Genomic DNA, 18,752 nt, shown 5'->3' on the forward strand with positions numbered 1-18,752 from the left:
GTGCCCCCTTAATCTGGAAAATCTATGTAAAAATGTTTGGCCTTTCCTTTGTACCAGAGAAGAAGTCTGAATTATTATGGTATTAAAAGATAAAATATGTTGATATTATACAATACATATATTCTATGCATTTCTGAGTTTTTAAACTTTTTCTGTGTCCTCTGGTCGCCTTTCACATGTTGTCTGTGGCTTTTGCAAAACTCCCAAAAAATTCCCATTTAATTTCTTTCTTTTTTTTTTTAAGGTAATTGGGGTTCAGTGACCTGTCCAGGGTCACACAGCTAGTAAGTGTCAAGTGTTTGGTCTGAGGCTAGATTTGAACTCAGGTCCTCCTGACTTCAGGGCTGGTGCTCTATGCACTGCACCACCTAGCTGCCCCCTTCTCCCCATTTAATTTTTTATGCTAAACTGTGATATATCGAAACTGCAATGGGGAAAGTCTCTATGTGGAAGGGATAATATACATTTTTCAGCCCTGGCTTTCAAAGACTTTCTATTAAGATAGCATCTGATTCAGTTGTTCTCAGTTCAACAGCACCTACTATGGGCTAGGCATAGTACTACATTCTTTAAATACCAGAAGGAAAAAAAAAAATTGTTCCTGCCCTTGAGGGAGCTTACCTTCTACAGGAAGGAAAGAACACATATGCAAATCCATAAGTACAGGGTAATTTGGGGAGAGAGTGACCACTAGTGGTTGGGGATTAGGGACATCTTCATCACATCCTTAAATTTATCCTTGAGGGAAAAAAGATCCTGAGAAGCAGAGATAAGGAGGACATAAATGCATTTCAGAGCGGTAGAGGACAGCTTTGAAAGGCTTGGAAATGGGTGATGGAATCTCAAGATCAGAAAACAGCCAGTTCTCTTTGCTAGAACACGTGTGTGTGAAGGGTAGTAATATGAGGTCAGTGAGTCAGTAAATAAGCATTTAATCCCTGCTGGTTACGTGCTAGGCACTGAGCTAAGTGCTGGGCTTACAAAGATAGTTAAAAGCAGGGCAGCTAGGTGGTGAAGTGGAAAGAGCACCGGCCCTGGATTCAGGAGGACCTGAGTTCAAATATGGCCTCAGACACATAACACTTACTAGCTGTGTGACCCTGGGTAAGTCACTTAACCCCACTGCCTAACCAAAAAAAAAAAAGCTAGTTAAGAGACAGTTCCTGTCCGCATGGAGCTCACAGTCTACCGAAGGTCATTCTAGAGAGGCAGGTGACAGCCATATCAAAGAGGAGCGGTTTTCCTAAACTCTCCTGGAAGCAATAGGAAACTATTGAAGATTTTTTCTGAGTAAGGCAGAAAATGTAGTCAGACCTGTACTTAAAAGAAGATTATTTTGGCAGCTGTGTGAAGGACAGACTAGGGGCAGCTGTTGTTGTTGTTGTTTGTCCTTCGTTTTCTTTCTTTCTTTTCTTTTTTTGTTAGGCAATTGGGGTTAAGTGACTTGCCCAGGGTCACACAGCTAGTAAGTGTCAAGTGTTTGGTCTGAGGCTGGATTTGAACTCAGGCCCTCCTGACTTCAGGGCTGCTGCTCTATCCACTGCACCACCTAGCGGCCCCTATTTGTCCTTTGTTTTCAAAGAGGACCACGACATCAGGGAGGTGATGCCATGACTTATAAGCAAATTGGATTTAAGTGAGGGAGGGCTGAGGGCAGCTAAGTGGCATAGTAGATAGAGTAGCGAACCTGGAGTCAGCAAGATTCTTGTTAGCTCAGACACTTACTAGCTGTATGACCCTGGGCAAGTTGCTCAACCCTGTTGGCCTCAGTTTCCTCATCTGTAAAATAAGCTGGAAAAGGAAATAGCAAACCACTCCAGGATCTCTGACAAACGAGGTCACAAAGAGTCCAACACAAAGAAAAGAATGAATAAAAGTGAAGGACAGACTCGAGAGAAGAAAGAGACTGGAAGCAGGGAGATCAATTAGCGGACTATTGCAATAATCAAGGCAAGAGGTCATGAGGCCTACGCTTAGCAGTGTCCACGTGAGCAGACAAAGGGGAACGGACTGTGCAGATATTGTGGGGACAGAATCAGCTGGCTGACTCTGAGGCTGTGAACCACAGTGGCTGGAGGGAGGGTGGAGACCCAAAGGCAGACACCTTGGAAGAACAGAGGGTTTGTGAGGGAAGGTATTGAGGTCCATTTAGTACATAATGATTATGAGATGCTTACAGGGCATCCAACTGGAGAGGTCTGGTAATGGTAATATAGGGCAAATTCAGGAAGAAAGAAACCATGAGAGCTTGATGAGACAGACCACTAGGAGAATGGAGAGACAGGGAAAGACAGAGATAAGAGACAGAGAGACAGAAAAAGCAGAGAGACAGACAGACACACACACGCACAGAGGGAAAGGGACAGCCATGCACCTAGAGGGGAATGCTCTGGATGGAGCCTTGTATGTGTACCGATCCTGAGGAGGAGTGTGGGGTTTGGTGACCCCACAAAAGAGACTTGAGAAGGATCTGACAGAAAGCCAGTGATTTCAAAGGCACAGATGGATAGAGTATTCTGGAGGAGGGGAGAGTCAACGAATGTCAAAAGCTACCACGAGGTCAAGAAGGGAAAACAAAACTGGGAAATGAGCAGTTAGGAGATTACAGGAGACCTTGGAGAGAGCAGCCTCTGCGGAGTGATGGGGTCAGAAGCCAAAAAGCAAAAGGTTGAGAAGTTAGTGGGAGGTGAGAAGTACTTTTGTTAGAATAAACAGCTTTAAATGGACAATAGCTTGGGGGGGGGTGAAAGGGGCCATGGAAAGTGTTTTTAAGACCTGGGCCTGTTTGTAGGCAACAGGGCAGGAGCCTGTAGATAAGGAGAGTCTGAAGAGGAATGATCAAAGGGGTCTGCTCTGGGAGGACATGGGAGGTGACAGAATCAAGGGCAGAGAAGGGTTGGTTGGCCTTGACAAGAAGGCGATCGCTTTCCCAGAGACTAGATGAGGAGGTCAGAGAATGAAGTGAGCTAGTTTTGTGGTGAGGGGCTCTTGGTTGGTCTGGCAGATGGCCTTGGTTTTTTCTCAACCTTCCCATCAGTAGAAAGAGGATCTATGCTGATAAAATTCACTGGTTCTTAATGATTAACATGATTAACAGGACAGTCTGATGCTTGTGCCGAGTCTGGGGAATTGCTAGGTCGAAGGATGGGTCTGAAAGTCCCAAGGTGAGGCTTCAGTTTTCTAAAAGGAAAAGTGCCTGGCTTTCTCTCTTGTGTGTCCCTACACCCTCCCCCGACTCCCGAGGCCAACCCCCAGCCTGGACATCAGCCTCTTCTCCCCCAACCCTTTCTCCACTGTACTCTTAGGAAGCTGACAAATGTGCAGCCTGTGCACACTTCAAGGACCCACCTGCCTGTGTGGCCCGATGCCCCAGTGGTGTGAAGTCCGACCTCTCTTTCATACCTATCTGGAAGTACCCAGATGATGAGGGCATTTGCCAGACCTGCCCCACCAACTGCACCCACTCGTGAGTTCAGGGGCACTTACTGCAGTGTTGGGGATGGAGCAACCTGTGTTTCCCTCTACCTTAGACTTTTATTTTTGCATAGAGGAGTCAGAGAATAAGGGTGGGAATGGGGGGGGGAGTATTCTCTGAAACCTATTGTGAAAGGACAGTGCTGTCTGCCCTGACTCCTTGGAAACTTCTTTTTAAAGACGGGTGGGAAAATGGGGGTTTGGTGCTCTTCTTATCCTAATTTCCATCCCCTCTACTGTAGGTCACAGAAGGGGGAAAGACATGGTGGTGCTTGGGGTGGGGAGCCTCCCTCCAGTTTTGGGGATCTCCAGGATAACATATCTTTTCCTGCAGCTGTACTGTACTGGATGACAAAGGCTGTCCTGCTGAGCAGAAACTCAGGTGTGTTTGGTCTCTAGCAGACCCCTCCGAAGGCGCACTGGGCCCTGGGATGGCTTCCCCATATGCTAACCATATACAGTGGCCTGTGCCCAGCCAACCCTCCTGCTCCCACCCCAGAGGACCTTTCACTTTCATTGTTCCTACCTACCCAAGCCCAAGCAGCCACCTCCAACCTTCAGCTTGTGGCTGTCGCCCCATCATCCAAATGGCCCGGCCTGGTAACCTCCCCTCCATCCCCACCCTCCTTCACACAATGAGAAGCCGCTGCTATTATGGGACCTGGTAGGTATGATCTCACCTGTCTCTCCTTCTCCCATGTCTCCCTCCAGCCCTGTGACCTCCATCATTGCTGGGGTGGTTGGAGTGCTCCTAGCCCTCATCATAGGCCTGATCATCGGCATCTTGATTAAGCGTCGAAAACAGAAGGAACGGAAACACACCATGAGAAGGCTGCTACAGGAGACCGAGGTGAGAGGGGATAGAGCCGAGGGGGGTGGATGGAGCCATCACTGTGGCGGCTGTGACAACCTCCCTTCCATCCCTAGCTGGTGGAGCCCCTGACACCTAGTGGAGCATTGCCCAACCAAGCTCAGATGCGTATCCTAAAAGAGACCGAGCTGAGAAAAGTGAAGGTTCTCGGTTCTGGGGCTTTCGGCACAGTCTACAAGGTCAGGAGTGGGGCTAACCCTGGGGGCAGGGCCTACCAGGGGTGGAGGCCAAAGCTTAGGGTGAGGTTTGGCAGGGGTGGGGAACCTGTGGCCTGGAGGCCATATGTGGTCCTCTAGGTCCTCAAGACTGAATCCAAACCTTACAGAACAAATCCTTTTAATAAAGGATTTGTTCTGTAAAACTTGGACTAAATCAAAAGGCCGTACCCAAGATCTTGGGAAAGGGAACGAAGCAAAGGAAGAAGGGTGGGGCTAAAAGGCAATGAGGCTGTTGCCATGTCTTCTTGATCCTATCTCCCTAACAAGCTCCCATCTGTCTCTTCTCTCAACCCATACAATCACCACCTTCATCACAGCTCCCCTGGACTATTGCATTAGGCTCCCTTCTTCATGTCTTCCTTTTTCCAGCCCGTCCTCACATACCTATGAAACTGATTTTTCTTTCTTTTTTTTCTTCTGATTTTTCTTAAAGAAGAGGTATGACCAATGTATGCCCCTGCTTCAAAAAACTGCAGTGGCCCCCTCATTATTTCTAAGATAAAATATAATTTGGCATTTAAATCCTTTCACAATCTCTTTCCAGTTTACCTTTCCAGATTTATTATATAAAAACTTACCCCCCTCAATGAACTCTGCAGTACAGCCAAACTGTCTTGTTTGCTATCCCACACATATAATATGCCATTTCCAATACCTATGCATGGGCTGTACCCCATGCCTGCATTGCATTCCCTCCTCAGCTCTGATTCTTAGAATCCTTAGCCTCCATCTCCTTTAAAGTTCCCCTTAAGCACCACCTTATACATGAGGCCTTTCCTGACCATCTGAGCTTCTAGTGCCTAACTGCCCCCTCCATAACTTGTATTTTACTTTGCATGTATACTATATCTCTTACATATGACTATATTTCCCTGATAGAATGCAACCCCCTTGAAAAAAGGGGCTTGTGCTGCTACAGTTTTAAACATATATATAACAGGAGCTTCAAAAATGCTTGTTTAATTGTTTGGCCTGTTAATAAAGGGGTAGGGTAAGTTGCTATGAACCAGAGCCCTAAGGGTAAAACTAGAAAGCTGAGAAGGGGCCAGAGGGGTTTTTCGAGGGGTAACAAACAGGGTTGGGGTTGGCCTTCCCTTTCCAACTCACATATTCCCTCTCTTCTACCCCTTGCCCAGGGTATTTGGATCCCTGATGGTGAAAGTGTGAAGATCCCAGTGGCTATCAAGGTGTTGAGGGAAAACACATCCCCCAAAGCCAACAAGGAGATCTTGGATGTAAGGTTCTTGTCCCTTCACCCCCCTGCCCCCACCCCCAAAGATGTGGGATACAACAGGGGCCCTCTGGGGAAGAGTCAGGCCTCAGGAAAGAAGATTTAATTGTGATTCAGAAGACCTAGTTGGAATCCCGTCATTGCTAAACAGGGCTAATGTGACTTTGGCAAGTGACTTATTCTCTCTGTGCCTCAGTTTCCTCCTCTGTAAAATGGGGAGGAAGGTGGCTTACATGATGTCTAAGATAGCTTCTAGCTCTGAGTCCTTTGATTCCAGGCACTGTAGCTCTTCTTTAGCCTCTTCCTCCTTCTCTGGAGGGTGAGGTTAGAGTGGCCTCCTCCAATTCTGATCTGCCTCACAGACATACACTCACACCAGGTCAATATAATAGTAGGGGTGGTGGAAGGAGGTGCAGGGGATCCCTACCCCCTTCTAAGTATCTCTTGGGCCTCCAGGAAGCATACGTGATGGCTGGTGTTGGCTCTCCATATGTGTCTCGCCTTCTGGGCATCTGCTTGACATCCACGGTGCAGCTGGTGACCCAGCTTATGCCCTACGGCTGCCTCTTGGACCATGTGCGTGAAAACCGAGGGCGGCTTTGCTCCCAGGACCTCCTCAACTGGTGTGTGCAGATTGCCAAGGTAAAGTCACAGGGATGCCTCTCTAGGATAGCCATCCTCCCACAGCTTCCCCAAAACCTCCACAGATGAGCCCCAACATGTGCCCTCCATGCCTTCCCCACCCCCAAGACCTTCATGAATGAGCTCTAGCATGTGCTCTCCATTCCTCTCCTGTTCCCCCACCCCCACCCCCAGGGGACTGAGCCTATAAGCTTCAGGGAGAAGGCTATGGATTTATAAACTGTGACTGAATTGGCAGAGCTGTTAGAAGTGAGGGAGCATTCACCAGGGTCAGTTCTGTGCCTCCAGAACCGGGCAGGGAGGAAAATTATCTAGAGAAAGTAGGACGGGTACAAGAAGCCCTACAGAAATCATCAGATCCAGTCCTCTGTCTCTAATCTCAGGGGATGAACTACCTGGAGGAGGTTCGGCTAGTACATAGAGACCTGGCCGCCAGAAATGTGCTGGTCAAAAGTCCCAACCACGTCAAGATCACCGACTTTGGACTCGCGAGGCTCTTGGACATTGACGAGACAGAGTACCACGCCGATGGGGGCAAGGTGAAGGGGCTGGAGAGAGTTGGGGTTGGAGGGGGCGGTAGCACTGAGTGGGCAACACTATCTGCCTGCCTGTAAAAAGCCATGCAATAGGATCCCCACTCCAGCTTCAGGGATGGCCTATGTGACTGAACTATCTTCCCCATGCAGGTCCCCATCAAGTGGATGGCACTGGAGTCCATTCTCTGCCGAAGATTCACCCATCAGAGTGATGTGTGGAGCTATGGTAAGAGGCAGAATACCCCTATTAAGGGAGGACTACATTTTGTCCTAAGGGGGGTCTTGTGTGACTTTGGCAAATCCTATTTTTGAGCAAGGTATTGACTTGTACTTTGGGGAAATGGTATTGCAAAGGGGAAGAGAACAGAAGCAAAATCAACCAGGAAATTTCTACAATAGTGTAGTCAAGGAGTGATAAGGATCTGAACTAAGGTAGTAATGGTGAGTGGGGAGAAAGGGACAGAGGTAGGGACCATTGACATCCAACCTCCCTCATTTTACATAAGAGGCCCAGAAACATTAAATGATTTGCCAAGGGTTACACAGCTAGGAAATGTCTGATTCTGGATTTGAATTCAGATCTTCCTAAGTCCAGGTCTAACATTCAATCCACTACACCACAGATGCAAAGGATGCTGTAGAGGCAGGATTGAGTCTGTTGGATGAAGTAGAGGGAAGAGGGGAGGTTGTGAACCTGGTTGACTGGAAGAAAAGTGGAGTCCTCAACAGAATCAGAAAAATTTATAGGAGGGGAAGGTTTCAGGGTGGGGATGAGGAAAGATGAGATCGGTTTTGAACAAAATGAGTTTAACGTGTTGACAGGGCAGCCATTTGGAAGTGTGCAGTTAGCGACATGAGGCTTGAATTCAGGAGAGAGGTTAGGCCTGGATATATAGATTTGGGAATCATCTATATAAAGAAGATAATTGAACCCACAAAAGCTGATGAGATCACCAAGGATGTAACTGCAGAGAGACAGATGATGAGAGGGCCCAAGACCGGGCACCAGGCGACAGTCACATCTGGGTGGCAAGGCATGGATGATGAACCAATAAAGGAGACTAAGAGCAGCCAGAGAGAGGAGAGGAGAATCAAGAGAGAGCAGCAGCACCAAAGCTGAGGGAGGAGAGAGTATCCCACAGGAGAGTGGTCAACAAGGACAAAAGCTATGGAGATCAAGGAGGAAGAGGGCTGAGGATGGGCCATTGAACTTGGCGGTTTGGAGCTAGAAGGCTTGAAGAAAGCAGCTTCTGTAGAATGGCAGAGCTGGAAGCCAGATTGCTGGGGGCTGAAAAGTGAATGGAACGAAGGAAACAAGGATTAATTAAGCACCTATGATGTGCTAGTATGCTAAGTGCTTCACAGATATCTCATTAGAGACTCATAACAGCCCTTGGAGGTGGGTGCTATTATTATACCCATTTTAGAGTTGAGGAAACCGGGGCAGATAGAAGTTAAGTGACTTGCCAGGACCACATGGCTGTAAGTGTCTGAGAGCACATTTGAACTCAGGACTTCCCGACTCCAGGCCCAATACTCTATCTATTGCACCACCTATCTGGGAGGTGAGGAAGTGAAGTTAGCAAACAGTTTAACAAATGTATAATTTGCGATTTATTGTAATTTGATGTTACAAAATTATAGTAACATGGGAAGGAAAAGGGCATGGAGAGAGATTCGGAGAGTGTAGGATAGGCATTATATCTGTGATTTTATTAGTACAAGGAACTCCCCAAATAGGACACTATGTCTATCAAAGCAGGTTGACACCTTCACTGAAGCTTTATTTTTAGTCTTAGAAAGTTGCCCAGAGCATTGAGAGGTTAAATGACTTCTCCAGGGTCATACATCTAGAATACATCAGAGGTAAAACTTGAATCCTAGGTCTTCCTGGCATCGAGGCCAGTTGACTGCTGTGTTACGATGTTGAGTGGGGTGGGGACTTGTATAAGGACATAGCAAAGCTGGACGAGGGAGACCATTACCCCTGTACTCAAGGAGGGTGAAACCCGGTCCTCAAAACTGGTGGAAATAGCAAGCAGGAATGGTTAAAGTAAATTTTTCTTTTATTCCCATCCCACTCAATTCCTCTCAGGTCTGTGATGCTAAAATAAGGATGGGAGAGAATGTCCTTTTGCATCCTTGGCATTAGCCCCAGGATACCAGACCACCAAATACCAGGCCATGGCTGATCCTTTTCTCTCCCGATAGGAAGAGATAAAGAGGGAAGATTCCATCCTACACACACATCCCACCCCCATCCTTCTCTTCTCTCGCTGTAATAATCCACCCACCCCCAACCAGGCTTGAGCCTCAAGCACTGCCCCTATTCCCACTATTCTAATGACTTCGCTATTTCTCTTCCTAGGGGTGACAGTGTGGGAATTGATGACCTTCGGGGCCAAACCATATGAGGGGATTCCTGCCCGAGAGATTCCTGACTTGCTGGAGAAGGGGGACCGACTGCCACAGCCCCCTGTCTGCACCATTGATGTCTACATGATCATGGTCAAATGTAGGAGACTAGACCATAATTCTAATCATAATAATGCGTTACTCACATTCATAGAGAACTTGGCACTTAATGAAGCCTTTTCTTCCGGATATTCCTGTGAGCTAAAGAGTGTAGGTATTATTATCCTCAGTTTACAGATAAGGAAACTGAGGCTCAGAAAAGCTAACAGGGTCACATGGCTGGTAATCATGAGAACCAGGATTGGAATTAGGATTTTTGGAAGGTGCTCTTTAAGATGTACTGAAAAAAAGGGAGCTGCCCAAGGACATATCCAGAGCAGCTTCTGTGGTTTCATTTCTGCTTTAGTTTCTTCATCAGAAAAAGGTGGACTATAATGGCATCCCCCCAGGCTTATTGCGCAGATCAAATGAGAGATTTTATATCCTAAAAAAATTATTTTGAGCTGGAAGGGACCTTTGGGGATCATCCAATCAAAGGCCCCTCAATTTATGGATGAGCAAAGTAAGGCCTAGAGACTTCCCCCAAGTCAGACAGCCAGTGAGTAACAGAGCTAGGGTTTGACCTCAAGACACAGAGGGGCCTGAATGCAAGTCAGAGGAAGGCCTGGCCCAAAGGGCAGCTCAAACGCTGTGGTGGGCTTGCTCTCTCCCTGATGAGCCATGGACTCCTCTGGTTACTGAGGAGGCCCCTTTTGTTTCTCTATGCCAGGTTGGATGATTGACTCTGAGTGTCGGCCTCGGTTTCGGGAGCTAGTTACTGAATTCTCACGAATGGCCCGAGACCCTCAGCGCTTTGTGGTCATCCAGGTACAAGGACACCAAATCGCACCCAAGCTGTATCCCACCCCTCTGTCCATACAGGAAAGGGCGCAAAACGGAATAGCAGAACTCCTGAGCCCCACCCTCACCCCCCCAGGATTTTCCTTAATACTTGTCCCAACCTTCCATTTCTCCTCCCCAATCCTTCATCCTACAGCCAGCATTTCCTCCATAAAACTCTGTGGTGTCATCTCCCTTGCCTTGGGTTTTCTGACCTGTCTCCCAATGAAATCTCACCCACCAGACTTCACATAATGACGCAGGCAACCACACTGGTTAGTATGATTGTCCCATTCTCCCATTAGAATGAGGATTCTGGCCCAGCCAGCCCCCTGGACAGCACTTTCTACCGCTCACTGTTGGAAGAAGATGACATGGGCGATTTGGTGGATGCAGAAGAGTACCTGGTGCCCCAGCAAGGCTTCTTCTGCCCTGACCCTCCCCTGGCTCCAGGTCCTGGGGGTACTGCCCACCGAAGACACAGAAGTTCTTCTACAAGGGTAAGGGTAGGGGCAATATCTATTGGGAAGGGAACCCCAGCCTGTTCCCAGGCCACACTCCCATCTTGTGCCTCCAGCCAAGAATGACTCCTTCATTCACACCCTCATAATCATCTCCTATTCTTGCCCCCAGAGTGGTGGGGAGCCTCCAGGAGGACTAGAAGGCTCAGAAGATGATGCTCCCCAATCTTCAGCAGAGCCTTGGGAAGGGACTGGTTCAGATGTGTTTGATGGGGACCCTGGAGGGAGCCCTAAGGGGCTACAGGGACTCCCCCCTCGAGACCTCAGCCCCCTGCAGCGCTACACTGAGGATCCCACAGGAACACTGCCCCCCTGAGATGGATGGCTACATCGTCCCACCTGCCTGTGGCCCCCTGCCAGGTATGAACACCCTGACCTGGGAGCTAAAATTCTGAGCCTTCTTCTTTAAGTGTTTGAGCTAGGGAGGGAGGAAGGGAAATCAAGGTCTAAGTTCTCCCCTCAAAAGGAAGATTCTCTTTCTGGTAGGAATGTATGGTTCAATTTCCCTGACACCCAGGATCTTTTTTTCTCCAACATTTCAGAATACGTGAACCAGCCAGAGGTGCATCTACCACCCCCTTCACCCCTGGAGGGGACCCTGACTCCCCCTCACCCATCCAGCTCCACCCTGGAACGCCCCAAGTTGCCTCCTCCAGGGAAGAATGGAGTGGTAAAAGACACATTTACCTTTGGTGCAGCTGTGGAGAACCCCGAGTACTTGGCCCCCCACGGACGGGGTCCCCTTCATCTTTCCCCGACTGCCTTCAGCCCAGCCTTTGACAACCTTTACTACTGGGACCAGGATCCTCCTGATCGAGGGGCTGCCCCTAATGGCTTTGCAGGGACCCCCACAGCTGAGAACCCTGAGTACTTGGGTTTGGATATGACTGTGTGATCTCTGGAAGGCCCAGATGCTGAGATCCCCTGAAACTCTACGCTGCACTTAATCATGTTGGAATGGGGGAAAAAAAAAAGACTGTTCTTGAATGCCCTTCAGACTCCACATCTGGCCAGAGGGGGACTGCCTGATAACAGACTGAGGAACCTGGGCTGCTACCATCATGTTGCCTCTTCCCTTCCCTTCCCTTCCTGGCAGCTCTAAGGTCCCCAGCCTCTTGCTGGGGGTATATTTATTGGTTTCTGAGCTCCAGATGCCTAGACTGGAATCTTGGTTTGGAACGTCACTGCAATTCAGGTGTACGTGGTCAGCTTTCTCCCCTGGACATGTGCCCCAGGCTAATTCTCCTGCTCTTCCCTCTCCTGGCTTCCCCAGCTAGGGTTCTCACTGCAAGGGACACCAGAGATGTCCAAAGGGAGATGGAAAGAGGACACACCCTCAAAGATAACATACCTTCTCATCTTCAGAGACTGAGCACCTGACTTGTTTCTACTCCAGACAGACAACAGAGACAGAGTTGGCAATGGGGGTCGGGGAAGGACCACCAGATCCCTGAACCTTTGTATATTTGTTTCCTTTGAATTTGTTTTTTTAAACTTTTTTTTTTAATGATGAGAAGAGTGTATAGAAGAGATGCACCACCTTCTCTGCAAATATATTTTGGAAAACAGCTGGGCTCCTGGCCTATGTCTGGGGATCTCTCTGCACCTTTCACCCACCTTGTCCTCATAGCTTACATGCATCACTCTGGCCTTATCCTAGGGGGCTAGAGCTGGGAGGCAAGGCCCTGACAAGAACTGGGTGTATCCTGGCCCCATGACGGGTGGTGGTGGTGAGCAACGGGGTCTAAAACCTCTTCTCCAAGATGAATCCTGGGGATGCCAGGTTATGTTTAAGTGAAGCAAGCTGGATTTAATTTAGATGTGAGGGACAGCAGAATGGCTTAATGAACAGAGGGCCTTAGAGTCAGGAAAACCTGCCATTCGAGTGGCACTCCTGACACATACGAGCTATGTCACCTTGGGCTGTAAACTCTCAAGTGCTTCAGGTAATTCTCTGAGACTATAAATTAGAGTCAAGTTGCTAAACAGCAAAGGTGGAGGAAGTTTCCACATGGGAGTTCCCTATGCTGATGAAATCACAGGCTTGGACCAATAAATACATAAACAAATAGAAACAGTACTACTGAAGCTCCAGAATGGAAGTTCCTTCTCTGGAGGTCTCCAAGCATAGGAGAACTTTGTGAACTTGGGGGAAGGGCCACCAGATATGATGGGAAGGAAACCAACTGACCTCTGCCCAAGTCTCTGTTTCTGGATAAGGATTCCAAACCCCTGGTAGAAAGGGGGGGGTGTCTATGTGTTTTTGGGTGGGACCAAGTGAGCATGTTTGTGTGTTGGGGAGGGACTGAGACAGGAAAGGACAGATAGTTAAGCTCAGCTTTCTGGGCACTGATTTTCCCCTCCTCCTTCCCTCCCTTCTTTCCTTCCTTTTCCTTTCTGTTCCTTCCAGATGATTATCTTCCTAAGCTGAGAAGACACCTCAAGCTGGGTATACCACAGAAGGGAAAAAGTAGCAGCGTCACTTTATTGCCAACAATTGGTGTTTCCCCTAGAGTAAGGGGATGTGTTGTTTGTGTGTGGGAAATAAATCAAAAGTTTGGTGGCATCTCATTGGCACTGCCAGGCAATGGAGGGTACAGGCATCTTTGAGGTACTCTGTGTGTGTGTGTGTGTGTGTGTGTGTACACATGCATTTGTAGACGTGAAGTTTCTATGAAACACTGGGAGTCGGGGTGCTAGTGATGGGGGGGCATTTCTCCCCCCTACTCTGAGCTTGGGTTGAACCGTCCCCTCTCTAGGGAGGTGGCAGCCAGGCTCGTACCTGGAATCTCTGAAGCTCTTGCCCTCTGGCTTCACCAAGAAGTGGCTGGGAGGCTGGGATCTCTCAGCGCAGAGGGGGTGGGGGGAGAGAGGTGATAAGACCAAGAGTGTTGTTGGGGATGAACCGATGCTTGGTCAGTGGGACGGGCTCTCTCATCCTAATCTCCAACGAGGAAGGATTTTGCTAAAATGGAGAGGACCCCAATACGGGAGGGGCACCCAGGACAAAGGGGTATAGGGAAGAAGCCCTGGCCCAAGAGGGAAGTAGAAACCTTGCAGGGTCACAGGATGACACAGGGGGGCCGGCTATTGGTGATCTTTTGCAGAGGTTCTCCACTACTGGCTCTTCGGATAGCCTCAATGAGCTGAGGGAAGAGAAGGGGAGATTTGTGAGAGGGTATGGAATGAGTCACTCCTAGTGTCCCCTTATCCCCATCCCTGTGCTACTCACATCCTTTTCATAGGGAAATCCTCCGTTCTCCAGCTTGGAAAAGACCAACTGCCCATTGATCTCAATCTCAAAAGCTCCTGGTGGGAAGAAAGGGGGTATAGTCTGAGGGGTCAGAGATCAGGAGTGAGGAGAGACCCCGGGACCACACAACCACATTCCACAGACACCTTGGGCTCCTAATGTGTCTTGGCACCCCACCCTTGGCTTCTTTCCTCTGAGTCACCTACTTACTAAAATCAGCCTAACTCCAGGAAAAGACTTGGGCAGAAGGGTCTTGTAGTCTATACAGAGGGAGCAACTAGGGAGCCCAGGTCTCCTCCCTATGCCTTCTACTTGTCACTAGATCTGGGTTCAAGTCCCACACTTGCTACTTATTAGATACACTAGCCTTCTGCTTGTTCCAGGACGAAGACACTCCATCTCTTGGCTCTAGGTATCTTCTCTGGCAGTCCCCCATGCCTGGAATGCTCTCCCTCCTCCGCTCCAACTACTGACCTCCCTGGCTTCCTTTTAGTCCCAACTAAAATCCCACCTTCTACAGGAAGCATTCCCCAACCCCAATTCCAGGGCCTTCTGATTTATCCTGTATATAGCTTGACTGTATATATTTGCTTGCATGTTGTCTCTCCCATTGGATTGTAAGGTCCTTAAGGGAAGGGACTGTCTTTTGTCCCACTATATCCCCAGCACTTAGCACAGTGCCTGGCACATAGTAAGCACTTAATAAATGTTTATTGAATTGAATCAGATGTATGCCTGGGAAAGATGCTTTTACTGGAAGAAGCTGGAAGGGACTTTGAAGCTCAATGTCCAATCTCTTCATTTCTAGAGAGGGTCCAAACAGCCTCAAAGAGGTGAAATGATTTGTCCAAGGTCACAAAGTAGGGGTGGCCAGATATGAACTAAGGTCTCCAGTGGATGCTAATGACCTTTTCATTATTCTGCATTGTTCTCTATAATCACTTAATCTCTGAATCTTTATTTTCCTCATCTGTACAATGGGGTTCAAAATCTATCTCTCACAGGAGCTCTGTTGGGGAATCAAAGGAAGTGATGCCTATGAAAGCACCATAGTAGCTCCCAATGTCCACCTGCTAAGTGGCACAGGATTTCTGATGGGAAATAGGACTCAAAGGACAAAACTGAGGATTTTGGATTTTTTGTTGTTTTGGATTTGTCCTTCAGAACAGGGGCCTAGATTCCTTTGTGCCTTACCTCTGGCAAGGGCTTTGTAAAAGCTGGATGGATTGGCTGGGATTGAGACCCCCTCTCTCCTAGCACATCATCTCCCTGAGTGGGGGAGGGCAGCCCCAAGTCCTGTCCTTGCCTCTACTCCACTGTCTCCCATCCCCACAGTCCCAAGGGACCTCTTCCATGCCTCCTCCCCTCAATGCTCCTCACCAGTGCCCCCAAGGCGTGACTCAATCTGGATACCAGGGTACTCTTCCTTCACAGCGCTGGCCAGCTCCAGGTAGGTGGACTCAAATCCACAGGGTTCACTGCAGGAGCAAGAGTTTGGGAGTTTTTGTTTTTGTTTTTTAGGAAAGGAGAGACAAGAAGGGAAAGGAAGATAAAGGGAAGATAAGGGACACAAAGGAGATACGAAGAGAAAAGAGATGAAGGGAAGGGAGGAGAGGAGAAGAGAGAAGAGATGAGGGGAGAAGAGATAAAGGGAAAGGAGGGGAGAAGGAGAGAAGGGGGAAGGAAAAGGTGATGAGAGGGGAAATAAAAGGAGGGGAGGGAGGGAAGGAGAGTGGTAGGATAAAGGGAGGAAAGTGGATAAAGAGGATAGGAGAGATGATGAAAAGAGAGAAAGAGAAGAGGGATCAAGGGAGAGGAGAGGGATGAATGGAGGGGAGGAATGAGGGAGGGGATGAAGAGAGAAGAGGGGAGGGATAAAGAGAAAAGAGAGAAAGAGGAAGACATAAGGGGAGAAGAGGAGTGAATAAAGAGGAGGGATGAGGAAAAGGATGGTGGAAGAAGAGAGGAGAGATGAGGTAGATAAAGGAAAGGGAAATGAAGGGAAGAGAGAGAGGGAAGGGGAAGGGGAAAAGAGGGGGAGTAGGGGGAAGGAGAGGGAGAAGGAATAGGAGAGGGAAAGGGGGAGGAGTAGAGGGAGGAAAAGCTGGAGGAAGAGGAGAGAAGAGGGATGAATGGAGAGGAGGGATGAGGGGAAAGATGTTGGGAGAAGAGGGGAGGGATGATGTAGATAATGGAAAGGGAAATGAAGGGGAAAAGGGAGAGGAAGAAGGGGAAGGGGAAAAGAAGAGGGGGAGGAGGGGGGAGGAGAAGGAGGAGGAGTGGGGGAGGGAGAGGGTAGAAGAGGAGGGCAGAGGCAGGAGGAGGAGGGTCCCCCCTCGCGCCCCCCTCACCAGTACTCCACCACGATGCGGACCCCACTGCCGGGCAGGGGAGCCCCGGGAGGGGACTCTCCGACGTCGGCCGCGGGCTCCCCGCTCATGGCTCCGCCACGCTCTGCCGCACTCCCGCACCGGACCGAGCCCAGCCAGGCAGGCACGCCAACCAGCTGAACCTGAGCCCGCAGACCCGCCGCCGCTTCCGGGTGTGACGTAGCGCCGGGTCACGTCACGCGCGGCCTGTCCGGAGGCGGGGCCATCGTGGGGGCGGGGCCCGTCCGGAGGCGGGTCAGATCGGGGGCGGGGCTAGACAAGGGCAGGGCCCGGCTTGTCCTCCGAATGGCTGGCGGGGATGCAGCGCCCTCTGCTGCGGGGAGCCGGTACTTGGAGTGTCCCTGGATCTAGGTCTGGGTCTTTAACTTTCCTTTCCCAGCCTGAAGTCCTGAAACCCTCCTCCTTTCACTGTCGGCGCCCACCACAAGCCCTGGACTTTCCTCTTGCCGTGCCTTTGCTCACGCTGTTCTCTATAACTAAATCATGCTCCATGACCCTCCTCTGTTGAATTTCTGCCCATGCTTTATGTTTTTTCCAAAGCAAAGGCAGTGAATGGAATTAATACTAAGAAAAGTAGCAACAGCATTTATACGAGATTTAAAGTGCTCTACAAACATCTCATTTAAGACTTATGGTAACAACTCTGGGAGGTTGGTAGCCCCATTTTACAGATAAGGAAACTGAGGCAGGCAGAGGTTGGGACTTGCCTTGGGTCACACAGCTAGTAAGTGCCTGAGATCAGATTTGAACTTAGGTCTTTCTGACTCCAGGTATCCATCCCACAACCTAATTCTCTCTAAAAGTAGCAACAAAACATTCTCCCATAAGCATGGCCACACTCTCTCACAAATTATGCCCAGCATCAGTGTCTACCCATGTTTTAAAGGAATAGGAGGTTGGACTTGTGATTTATACAGGTGCAGGCAATACCCAGGTAAGCAAACTCTTTTTTTTTTAGGCAATTGGGGTTAAGTGACTTGCCCAGGGTCATGCAGCTAGTAAGTGTCAAGTGTCAAGTTTGGTCTGAGGCCGAATTTGAACTCAGGTACTCTTGACTTCGGGGGCTGGTGCTCTATCCACTGCACCATCTAGTTGCCCCTGAGCAAATTCCTTCTACCAGTGCAGGTTGACACCTCTTTGACCTGTGTCTTAAATTAAGTGATTTGGGGGCAGCTAGGTGATACAGTGGATAGAGCACCGGCCCTGGAGTCAGGAGGAGCTGAGCTCAAATCCAGCCTCAGGCACTTGACATTTACTAGCTGTGTGACCCTGGGCAAGTCACTTAACCCCATGGCCTAGCAAAAAAAACAAACAAAAAAAGATTAAGTGATTTGCGGAGGGTCACACAGCCAGTATGGAGGAAGGCCTTGAGTATAGGTCTTCTGTCTTCAAGGCTAGCTGCTTATCCTGTAAGTCAAGCTATGGCTCTCCATGCTTTAAAGCCCAAATCTCCTCCATAAAGCCTTCCCTGCTTCATTCTAAGCATCTCCTTTAGACCTCACATAGCCCTTTGTTCTGTGCTTCTCTGATGTTCTCATTGCAAACTTATATTACAGTTGTTGAAGTTTGTCTCATTCCATTTTTAGCCAATGTTCCAGGAGAGCAGGGACTGAGTCTTATCTAAACTTTGTTTCTTTCTGTGTCTACCAAAATACTTTGTACAAAGTAGGAACTTAATAACTTCTTGTTGAATTGAAGGGTGACCTTGGGAAAGCATCTTAATCTTTCTGGGACTCAGTTTCCTCTTCTGTAAAATGAAGGAGTTGGACCAGTTTCCTCAGGTCTGGAGTTTTATGGTTCTCTGATCTTGTGAGTTGAACTCATGTGTGTGTGTGTGTGTGTGTGTGTGTGTGTAATCCATCCTGGATTCCTCCATTTACAGAAACAGTTTCCAATTCTCTCTCATTTGAACCTTAGAGGGTGCCAGGCCTCCCAGCTCTCTATATCAAGATTTCCCTGGTGCTCTGTGCTGTTGTTTTTCTCCTAAGCATCATGCTCAAATTGCACAGTTTAAAGAACAAGCAGTTACACTGCTGGAAAAAACAAATTCAACAAACATTTATTAAGGAGGTGGCATGCTATGGTGGAAAGAGCCCAGGAACTAGAGGCAGAGGACCTTGGTTCGAATTCTACTGCTGATGCTTTCTGCCTCCTTGGGCAAGTTACTAAACTTCCATGGGCCTCAGTTTCCTCATTGGTAAAATGAGGGGATTGGACTAAGTGGCCCCCTTCTAGCCCTAGACCTATGCTCCAAAGACACTTCTTGCTTTATGCCCGAGCAGCACAAATACCAAGAAAAGGCAGGCACTGCCCCTGTCTGCA

At 48.8% G+C, this 18,752-nt stretch overlaps 2 protein-coding genes across 2 annotated transcripts in view; one reads left to right on the forward strand and one right to left on the reverse strand.

The window, feature by feature from the left end:
- ERBB2 (erb-b2 receptor tyrosine kinase 2) overlaps window positions 1-12,355 on the forward strand; it is a 32,247-nt gene extending 19,892 nt beyond the window's left edge. Inside the window, 14 exon segments of the mRNA XM_020997444.2 lie at window positions 3,306-3,466; window positions 3,809-3,856; window positions 4,186-4,324; window positions 4,402-4,524; window positions 5,700-5,798; window positions 6,251-6,436; window positions 6,820-6,975; window positions 7,123-7,198; window positions 9,341-9,487; window positions 10,157-10,254; window positions 10,572-10,766; window positions 10,900-11,094; window positions 11,096-11,147; window positions 11,330-12,355. Of these exon segments, the coding sequence (XP_020853103.1) occupies window positions 3,306-3,466; window positions 3,809-3,856; window positions 4,186-4,324; window positions 4,402-4,524; window positions 5,700-5,798; window positions 6,251-6,436; window positions 6,820-6,975; window positions 7,123-7,198; window positions 9,341-9,487; window positions 10,157-10,254; window positions 10,572-10,766; window positions 10,900-11,094; window positions 11,096-11,147; window positions 11,330-11,682 (2,028 nt within the window). The 3' untranslated portion in view covers window positions 11,683-12,355.
- An 898-nt stretch (window positions 12,356-13,253) lies between these two features.
- Window positions 13,254-16,593, reverse strand: MIEN1 (migration and invasion enhancer 1). Its single transcript, XM_020997445.2, has 4 exons — window positions 16,392-16,593; window positions 15,421-15,518; window positions 14,020-14,096; window positions 13,254-13,933 (listed from the first exon to the last, which is right to left on the reverse strand). The coding sequence occupies exons 1-4, from the start codon at window positions 16,478-16,480 to the stop codon at window positions 13,850-13,852; spliced, it is 348 nt and encodes a 115-aa protein (XP_020853104.1). The 5' UTR covers window positions 16,481-16,593; the 3' UTR covers window positions 13,254-13,849.
- Between the last annotated feature and the right edge of the window lie 2,159 nt (window positions 16,594-18,752).

This window comes from Phascolarctos cinereus, unplaced genomic scaffold (assembly GCF_003287225.1).
Source record: "Phascolarctos cinereus isolate Bilbo 61053 unplaced genomic scaffold, phaCin_HiC Scaffold_5;HRSCAF=322, whole genome shotgun sequence".
Lineage (NCBI taxonomy): Eukaryota > Metazoa > Chordata > Mammalia > Diprotodontia > Phascolarctidae > Phascolarctos > Phascolarctos cinereus.

Excerpts from the sequence above, each read along its gene's own strand:
- MIEN1 (XM_020997445.2), bottom strand. The coding sequence starts at position 16,480 with ATGAGCGGGGAGCCCGCGGCCGACGTCGGAGAGTCCCCTCCCGGGGCT. Across the intron at positions 15,519-16,391 it reads CGCATCGTGGTGGAGTACTG|TGAACCCTGTGGATTTGAGT; the intron begins GTGAGGGGGGCG and ends TTGCTCCTGCAG. Across the intron at positions 13,934-14,019 it reads GATTTCCCTATGAAAAGGAT|CTCATTGAGGCTATCCGAAG; the intron begins GTGAGTAGCACA and ends CTCTTCCCTCAG.